General features: G+C 37.3%; 4 protein-coding genes across 4 annotated transcripts; 2 read left to right on the top strand and 2 right to left on the bottom strand.

Moving 5' to 3' along the window:
• Positions 1–747: 747 nt before the first annotated feature.
• Positions 748–4,982, top strand: CBG10507 (the record flags this gene model as incomplete). Its single annotated transcript, XM_045236785.1, has 10 exons — positions 748–843; positions 887–1,024; positions 1,072–1,163; positions 1,695–2,044; positions 2,089–2,334; positions 3,432–3,568; positions 3,611–3,727; positions 3,772–3,863; positions 4,311–4,645; positions 4,705–4,982. The coding sequence occupies 10 exons, from the start codon at positions 748–750 to the stop codon at positions 4,980–4,982; spliced, it is 1,881 nt and encodes a 626-aa protein (XP_045094300.1).
• A 775-nt stretch (positions 4,983–5,757) lies between these two features.
• On the bottom strand, positions 5,758–6,522 carry CBG10505 (the record flags this gene model as incomplete). The annotated part of the gene is made up of 3 exons (XM_002635793.1): positions 5,758–5,844; positions 5,896–6,081; positions 6,127–6,522. The coding sequence occupies 3 exons, from the start codon at positions 6,520–6,522 to the stop codon at positions 5,758–5,760; spliced, it is 669 nt and encodes a 222-aa protein (XP_002635839.1).
• A 519-nt stretch (positions 6,523–7,041) lies between these two features.
• Positions 7,042–7,806, top strand: CBG10504 (the record flags this gene model as incomplete). The annotated part of the gene is made up of 3 exons (XM_002635792.1): positions 7,042–7,437; positions 7,483–7,668; positions 7,720–7,806. 3 exons carry the CDS (start codon positions 7,042–7,044, stop codon positions 7,804–7,806), a joined length of 669 nt encoding a protein of 222 aa, XP_002635838.1.
• Positions 7,807–8,562: 756 nt separating this feature from the next.
• On the bottom strand, positions 8,563–9,327 carry CBG10503 (the record flags this gene model as incomplete). Its single annotated transcript, XM_002635791.1, has 3 exons — positions 8,563–8,649; positions 8,701–8,886; positions 8,932–9,327. The coding sequence occupies 3 exons, from the start codon at positions 9,325–9,327 to the stop codon at positions 8,563–8,565; spliced, it is 669 nt and encodes a 222-aa protein (XP_002635837.1).
• Positions 9,328–9,634: the final 307 nt, after the last annotated feature.

Here is a 9,634-nt window from a genome sequence, read left to right on the forward strand (position 1 = left end):
AATAAAGATTTTTCGGTATATCATTTTTTTTTTCAATTGTCTAGAAATGGATTCTAGAACACTGATGTACGGTCTCATGAATCACCACTCCTAGACATCGGGACATACGGATTCACCGAATGAAATTATATGCTTTGTTTACTTTAAAAAGGGTCAAGGAACGGCCAAAATTTGCATACTCCTTCTCTACATTTCCACCTAACCCGAGATCGAAAGTTCTAACATTTGCACCACATTTTCGGGTACACATACCGACACACAATGCATCAGAGAAACAAATGTCTCGGAGGGGAGACGCAGACAAAAAATTTGGCAATCTACAAATGCAATCTCTCATTTTCGCCGTTTCACCTGACCGATACTTTGTTCGTAAGAATGGAGGGCTACGAGGAACTACCTGACCTCCAGTCTCCCACTCCAAGTTCCAGTTCTTCTAAATCAAAGGTCCAGTTGTACAAAAATCTGCCAAAAAGTCTATTTCCCCCCCTTTTACATAGTTTGCAGAAATTCTTCTACTGGGTATCATTTTGATGTGAGCATTTTGGAATCTGATATTATTGATTTTTTGAACAATTATTGAAGGTTCCCTCTTGTAATGGTTGTAAATCATTTTTCCGGCGCGCCATTATCAGTGGCATCCGATATAAATGCAATCGTCGAAATGACTGTTTCGATACGGAATTTCCGATTGCATCAACCCGCCTCACTTGCCGTGGATGTCGGTTTGAATCATGCGTCAATTCTGGAATGAATCCAACAGCTATTCAGTTTAAGACAACAGAAGCTTCCAGAAAATTGGTGCAAAAAATTCTGGAGCAGCAAAACAGCAATACGTCAGAACAGGTGAATTAAACTTTCAAAACTCCTTGTAAAACCGAAATTTCAGCCCTCTACGCCATCACCGGGTCCTCGAGCAAAGTTGATGTTCCCCGATGAAGCTGTAAATAAATTGATTTCCAAACTGAGCGCAGTGGAGAAGATATCCTCTAAAATTCATAATGAGGGGTTGCCGAGTGGATACTTTGTAATATTAAAGCTTTGGAAAAAATAGAAAAAGATGAAGATTTTCAGGACGATCGAACACTAGAAGAGATTTTGGAATCTAGCATGGTTCTTGTGAATTCTCGGATTTCAAATCTACAGAAAGCAAAGGAAGAGGAAATGTGAGTAGTGTTCAGAGATGTCCGGATTCCGAATTCCGATTCCGTGCTATTTTCATTCCGGATTCCGTGAAAAATATTTTTGTCCGGATTCCGTATAACAGATTCCGTATTCCAGATTCCGGAAAATTTCATTTGTCCGGATTCCGGATTTCGGATTCCGAGAAAATTTTTGATTCCGGATGTTAAACATATTTGTTAATTTTCAAGAATTCTTTGACTTTTTTGAACTTCAGCTACTAAAAATGCAAAAATAAGCACGATATGTGTTTTTAGAACTTTTCTGCCCTTTTGGAGAACTCAGAATTCCGGATTCCGGGCTTTTTTTCATTTCGGATTCCGTGAAATTTTTATTTGTCCGGATTCCGGATTCCGTTACTCAAAAAATTCGTTCCGGACATCTCTGGTAGGGTTATAAGCTACGGATTGGCCAACGGCAGGCTGTGAACGGGCCGATGACCGGTCAAAACTTGCCGACGCTGGATGACTTTGTGGCCGACCGTTGAACCTTAGAATGACCATATAAATTTTCAGCTGGCCATCTCCTCTCCTCTTCACTCATTGCAGTTTTCTCTCCTCTGTGGAATATTCCAAAACTTTCGATTTCTACTCCAGCATCTCACTTCTAGATAAACTAAAACTGGCTCGCCATGTTACCGTAGCCTGTGCAAATCTTCATTCCGCATTCTTTTCAATCAACACCTTGAAATCTGATTGTCTTCGGTTTCCAGATGGCGAGCAAATTGGTAAACCAAATCATGCCGATTTGGAAAACGTAAAACCTCCTGTATCATTGTTTGAACCTTCGTTTGCCGCTATTTTTCGGAATAGACTGGATCGTGTGGAGTATATGCTGCTGAAAGCGATAGTCATGTGCAATCCAGGTAAACTTATTTTTGTGTAAATGCGCTCCATTGACAATTTTCAGCGGTTTGCTCGCTATCTGCACATTCTCAATCTTTCCTTTCCAAGGAACGAAACAAATTTGGATTCAGCCTTCTACAGTATTGTCGTCTACAGCATGGTGCTCTTTATGGACCCGCCAGATACGCAGAGCTTCTTTCTATCATACCAATTGTAGAAAATCATGTGAAAGTTCTCAAGGACTTTCACACCTTTGTGACTGTTGTATTGGTTCAGAATGGACACAAATTTTTCTTCACTAAATTATTCAGTGAAGTTTTAAATTATTCAGTGAAGAATTATTCAGCAATCTTAAAAAAAAAGAATATTTTAATAATCTTTGTGCCTTTGAAATTCGTAACCGTGCAGTTTCACCGCAATGAGTGAGGTTTGTACAAATAGTAGACCAACAAACATAAAAATGAGTCAGAGGGTCTGAAGAGACGCAGGGACTAAAATAAAACTTTCCGAATGACAGTGTGATTGCTCTTTCCTTCTTCCGTCGACAATTTTTTGACGGCGGTGCTATTTTCCAATAAATGGGCGACTTCGAGGATAATATTTCGGGTTTAACGGTAAGATTTGTTCTAATAAAATCCCAGCGAAATATATTTTTCAGCCAACCAGTTCCAGTTCTAGTAATTCTGAGCAGACTATTTCGAAAACTAAATTTCCAACCATTTGCAAAGTTTGTAGACACCCAGCTACTGGATATCATTACAATGTGAGTTTTTTGAATTTTGAAATTCAGAAATTCAGAAATTCAGAAATTCGGAAATTCAGAAATTCAGAAATTCAGAAGAAAAAGAAATTCAGAAATTCAGAAATTCTGAAATTCTGAAATTCAGAAAATTAAAATCCAATAGATTCTGAAAGCTGGACGTCATCTGAAAAATTCTCGAGTTGAAAACAACTTAGAATTGAAAATTTCGAAATTGTTACCTTGCCAATACCTGAGAAATATCGAAATTCTAATATTCTGAAATTCTGAAATTCTGAAATCCGATGGATACTGAAAGTTCGACGTCATCTGAATTGGAAACATCTCGAGTTGAGAATAACTTAGAATTGAAAATTTCGAAATTGTTACCTTGCCAATACCTGAGAAATATCGAAATTCTAATATTCTGAAATTCTGAAATTCTGAAATTCCGAAATTCTGAAAATTCGAAAATCCGATGGACTCTGAAAGTTCGACGTGATCTAAATTTTCAGGTCGCTTCTTGCAATGGCTGTAAATCATTTTTCCGTCGTACAATTCTAAGCGGCACTCGATTCAAATGCAAAAGTGAAAACGACTGTTTCTATACCGAGTATCCAGTTGGTGAGAATTTCACTTTTTTCAATGATTGCTCATCATTTCTTTAGATTCCACTCGCCTGAATTGCCGTGGATGTCGCTTCGAGGCGTGCGTCAATGCTGGAATGAATCCAACAGCAATTCTTCATAAATCAACAAAAACTTCTGAAAATTACATAAAGGAAATTGTTCAAAAACAACTAAAAGTTAGTTTTTGGATATTTAAAAAAGAGGAAATTTATTTTCAGCCATCTCCAGTTCTAATTTCCACTAATGAAATTGTGCACAAATTAATTTCCAAACTGAGCATCGTGGAAAAAATTCTGACCGGAATTCATTGCGCCGGTTTTCCAGATGGACTTTTTGTAAGATTTTTTTCTATGTTTCAATCCATTGTTGGAAAATTCAGGATAGCAGAAGTTTGGAACAAGTTCTCACTTCTAGCTTGATTCCTGTGAATTCGGAAATTCCAAATCTACAAAAAACCTTCACAGATGAGAAGTGAGTATCTCATTTAGGCTTACAATGGGCCGGGAGATTCAGTCGACCGACCAATCGACTGTCCGGGGTCGGTGTTAGGGCATTTTAGGCCATTTTGAAGTGGTGGCCTAGAAATCTAAATTCGCAAAAGTTAGGCCACCACATCAAAATGGCCTAGAAAGCGTACCAGAGTCATGTTGGGCATTTTTAGGCCATTTTGAAGTGGCGGCCTAACTTTTGCAAATTTGGTTTTCATGGCCACCAGTTCAAAATGACCTAGAAAACACACCAGGTTCAGGTCAAGCCACTTTTACGTGATGGCCCAGAAAACCAAACTTTCAAAAGTTAGGCCACCACTGCAAGATGAATTCGCCTCGAAAAATTTCTCGAAGTCGTGTCGAAAAGACAAACTGCTTACATCTAATCCTTCTAACTTTTCTATTCGATTTCACATTTCTAAATTTCCAGCGGTGCGATTCTCCTTCTCTTCACCCATTGCAATTTTTTGGCCTCTGTTGAGTACTCCAAAACTTTCGATTTCTATGATCAAATCTCCTTATACGATAAGCTAATCCTAGCTCGACATGTTACTGTAGCTTGTGCAAATCTTCACTCTGCATTCTTCTCAATCAATACCCTTAAGTCGGATTGTCTTCGATTTCCAAACAGAACTAAAATTGGAGATCAAACTGTTGGCGGCAAGATAGTTCCCGTTTTTGAGAACACATTTTTGACAATGCTCAGAAATAAGTTGGATCGTGTGGAATACATGTTGCTGAAGGCGATAGTCATGTGTAATCCAGGTAAAGCCCATTTTGGACCAAAACTTTTGGTATAAATACGCCCCATTGACAATTTTCAGCGGTCTGCTTTCTATCATCCCATGCTCAATCTTTGCTTTCAAAAGAACGAAACAAATTTGGATTCAGCCTTCTACAGTATTGTCGTCTACAGCACGGTGCTCTTCATGGACCAGCTAGATATGCAGAGCTGATTTCTATTATACCGATTGTTGAAAATCATGTAAAATCACTCAAAGAATTGCATACCTACACGACAACTGTTTTAGTTCATTGTGGACATAAGCCATTTTTCACAAATTTGTTTTGTGATACTATGGAATCGGAAGAAGTATTTTAAAGTGTGCCAAATGGCATTAAACTAGTTCAAAAGAAAAATTGCGTCCCAAGTTTTAATAAATCTCATTATTTTGTGAAACTAAACGTCTTTACCGCTACAAGCTTAGCTACGCTGTTGAAAAATCGGCTGCCGAATGACATACATAGATCAAAGACTCCATATCCTTTAAAGAAGTTTTCGATTATTATTTCAACTTTCAAACAAAAGTTTTTATGGCGCGTCCAAAGTTCCCAAATCTGGGATTTCTGGGCCTAGAAAACAGTCCAAAGTGACGCCCAGATTCCCAAGATTTCCAATTGAGGAAAATTTGAACCAGTGCGACAATGTAATTTTTTATTTTTTTATTTTTAACATTTATTTATTTATTTCAACGAAGGGGAGAAAACCACTAACACGTGAAATGTCTATGAAACTAGGAGATATAACAGGGACATACATTTGTAGTAATTGGGAGATGAAGGAAAAACCGAGTTAGTAATTAGTTGAATTCAAGACAAGAAAATGTTTTAGATTTGTTTATTGAATCAAAACATGCAGAAAAGCACATAGAAATAAATAAATTTTCAAAAAAAAGTTCCTTCATTTAGAAACACGCATCGGAAAATCTGGGCGTCACTTTGGACTGTTTTCTAGGCCCAGAAATCCCAGATTTGGGAACTTTGGACGCGCCATAAAAAATTCCTGTATTTGAAAGAATAACTTTTTGTCGATGTGCTGGATGCTCGATTATTTATTTGCAAAACACAATATACAAAAAAGATTTTACGTTAAAAAATTATGCCGAAACTTTTGGATCAACAGTTCCATTGCCTTGAAGAGAAAGAGCAACTTGAGCAGCAATGTGGAAAATTGTGTCGACTTCCTGAAATACTCTTTATTAATTCGAAATGTTCTAAAAGTTTTTAGAACTCACAATAGGGAACTGTTTCTTCAATTTATTGATTGCTTCTTTCTGATCCTCGATTTTTTGATTCTTGTTATCCAGAATTTTCTTGATGTCCTCAAATACGTTTCCAAGGTTTCCGAGGATTTTGGCAATTCCATCAAGCAGTTTCTCGACTAGTTCGGCTACGGAAGCGAGAAGTTTCGCGATGAGGTTCTGGAAAAGTGCATTATGAACATTTTGAATACAATTAACTTCTACCTCATCCAGTTTTCCTTTCAAAAGTTTTGTGAGCTTTTCGATTACTTGTTCAACTGTCAGCGTAGTATCAGAGAGGATTTTCACAACTTTCGGGAGCAATTTCTTTGGAATTTTCTCAAGGAAATCGGTAAGGAAATCAGGAAGCTCTGTGATATCTCCAACGATTGGAAGTCCCAATCCACCTGGTGCTCCTCCAATAGTAGCCAAAAGGTTTTCAATGATTTCCTGACTTTGTCCAAGAAGGCTCTCCACAATTCCACCGACACATTCTTTTCCGTTTCCGATGACATTTCCAACGGATCCTCCAATGTCTTCAACGGGAAGCTTCAGACCATATCCTCCAGAGAGAAGAGCAATGGAAGCGAAAATAGCAAGGGTGGCTTTGAAGGAGAACATTCTGAAATTTTTCAGATATTCAGAAAAAATGTAAAACTAAAAAGTTGATTGTTTCCCGGTGGTCTGGGTGCTATTTTATACCAAAAGAATTCAGTATGATCTACGGGAAAAAACTCATGGGACTCCTGATATGGCTAGATGTGAATTTAAAAACTGTTATTGTCTACGGGTCAAAATTTTTCAAGACTCAACAATCGGTCATTTTCTATAGGTATTGTTTTTATTCTATGCAAATTTCATGGCCATCGTACAAAATTTGTGTTTTTGTCAAGATGTTCTATGATTTTTCGAATTTCAAACTAGAAATTATTACCAGACAAAAAAAGAACGCTGAATTTTGCAAAGATTCCTAGTTTGCATTTCACAGAAACATATCAAAAATCATCCTTTAAGCTTTCACACGAGTAAAATTTTTACAAAGATCCACTTCGATTTTTGGTATAAAATAACACCCAGACCACCGGGAAACAATCAACTTTTTAGTTTTACATTTTTTCTAAATATCTGTAAAATTTCAGAATGTTCTCCTTCAAAGCCACCCTTGCTATTTTCGCTTCCATTGCTCTTCTCTCTGGAGGATATGGTCTGAAGCTTCCCGTTGAAGACATTGGAGGATCCGTTGGAAATGTCATCGGAAACGGAAAAGAATGTGTCGGTGGAATTGTGGAGAGCCTTCTTGGACAAAGTCAGGAAATCATTGAAAACCTTTTGGCTACTATTGGAGGAGCACCAGGTGGATTGGGACTTCCAATCGTTGGAGATATCACAGAGCTTCCTGATTTCCTTACCGATTTCCTTGAGAAAATTCCAAAGAAATTGCTCCCGAAAGTTGTGAAAATCCTCTCTGATACTACGCTGACAGTTGAACAAGTAATCGAAAAGCTCACTAAACTTTTGAAAGGAAAACTGGATAAGGTAGAAGTTAATTGAATTTAAAACGATCATAATGCACTTTTCCAGAACCTCATCGCGAAACTCCTCGCTTCCGTAGCCGAACTAGTCGAGAAACTGCTTGATGGAATTGCCAAAATCCTCGGAAACCTTGGAAACGTATTTGAGGACATCAAGAAAATTCTAGATAACAAGAATCAAAAAATCGAGGATCAGAAAGAAGCAATCAATAAATTGAAGAAACAGTTCCCTATTGTGAGTTTCAGAAAAATTTAGAACATTTCGAATTAATAAGGGGTATTTCAGGAAGTCGACACAATCTTCCACATTGCTGCTCAAGTTGCTCTTTCTCTTCAAGGCAATGGAACTGTTGATCCAAAAGTTTCGGCATAATTTTTTACCGTAAAATCTTTTTTGTATATTGTGTTTTGCAAATAAATAATCGAGCATCCAGCATATCGACAAAAAGTTAATCTTTCAAATACAGGAGTTTCTAAAAGTAGAGCGTTCTATTCGAGAGTCAAAGTGATAAACCGACCCTCGTTTAAAGGGTGTGGGACAACAAAAAGTTTGTTCTATGTAAGTCATCTATTGGCATAATTTTATGGGGAATGGTTCAACAAAAAACAAGGAAATACACTCTTACTATCAGTGGAAACATATTTTTAATACTCTTCCATCCAGAATACTAATGTTTTTTTCATGGACATATGATATTTGGTTCCGCATACATCATAGTCTGACCAAAAATCACGTTTTAACACTACCTAGACTCAGGCACATTTTTGATCATATTTTGAAAGTCAATCTCCTCCTGCTTAATTGAAAGTGGCGAGATATAAAATATCGTTAAAATATTATCTTAGAATGTGAATGTGTTGAGATTGTAAGCCACATATCAGAGGCGCCGGCCCACTATCGGCTTAGGTACCCGGTCGCCAATTCGGCTACAGAACGATTGCTTACGAAGACCAATCTTTTTGATGTCTAACATCTTCAAAGAACGGTTTTCATACATTATTTCGACTCCCAAATAAATAGGTTATTCGAAATTTCTGACTTTGAAGAACAACTTCTCGAAGAATTGCTGTGGATGCTCAAATATTTATTTGCAAAATACAGAATACAAAAAGATTTTACGTTAAAAAATTATGCCGAAACTTTTGGATCAACAGTTCCATTTCCTTGAAGAGAAAGAGCAACTTGAGCAGCAATGTGGAAGATTGTGTCGACTTCCTGAAATACTCTTCATCAATTCGAAATGTTCTAAAAGTTTTTGAAACTCACAATAGGGAACTGTTTCTTCAATTTATTGATTGCTTCTTTCTGATCCTCGATTTTTTGATTCTTGTTATCTAGAATTTTCTTGATGTCCTCAAATACGTTTCCAAGGTTTCCAAAGATTTTGGCGATTCCATCAAGCAGTTTCTCGACTAGTTCGGCTACGGAAGCGAGGAGTTTCGCGATGAGGTTCTGGAAAAGTGCATTATGATCGTTTTAAATTCAATTAACTTCTACCTTATCCAGTTTTCCTTTCAAAAGTTTAGTGAGCTTTTCGATTACTTGTTCAACTGTCAGCGTAGTATCAGAGAGGATTTTCACAACTTTCGGAAGCAATTTCTTTGGAATTTTCTCAAGGAAATCGGTAAGGAAATCAGGAAGCTCTGTGATATCTCCAACGATTGGAAGTCCCAATCCACCTGGTGCTCCTCCAATAGTAGCCAAAAGGTTTTCAATGATTTCCTGACTTTGTCCAAGAAGGCTCTCCACAATTCCACCGACACATTCTTTTCCGTTTCCGATGACATTTCCAACGGATCCTCCAATGTCTTCAACGGGAAGCTTCAGACCATATCCTCCAGAGAGAAGAGCAATGGAAGCGAAAATAGCAAGGGTGGCTTTGAAGGAGAACATTCTGAAATTTTTCAGATATTCAGAAAAAATGTAAAACTAAAAAGTTGATTGTTTCCCGGTGGTCTGGGTGCTATTTTATACCAAAAGAATTCAGTATGATCTACGGGAAAAAACTCATGGGACTCCTGATATGGCTAGATGTGAATTTAAAAACTGTTATTGTCTACGGGTCAAATTTTTTCAAGACTCAACAATCGGTCATTTTCTATAGGTATTGTTTTTATATCTATGCAAATTTCATGGCCATCGTACAAAATTTGTGTTTTTGTCAGGATGTTCTATGATTTTTCGAATTTCAAACTAGAAA

The sequence above is a fragment of the Caenorhabditis briggsae genome (genome assembly GCF_000004555.2).
Source record: "Caenorhabditis briggsae complete genome, chrV, whole genome shotgun sequence".
NCBI classification, from domain to species: Eukaryota; Metazoa; Nematoda; class Chromadorea; order Rhabditida; family Rhabditidae; genus Caenorhabditis; species Caenorhabditis briggsae.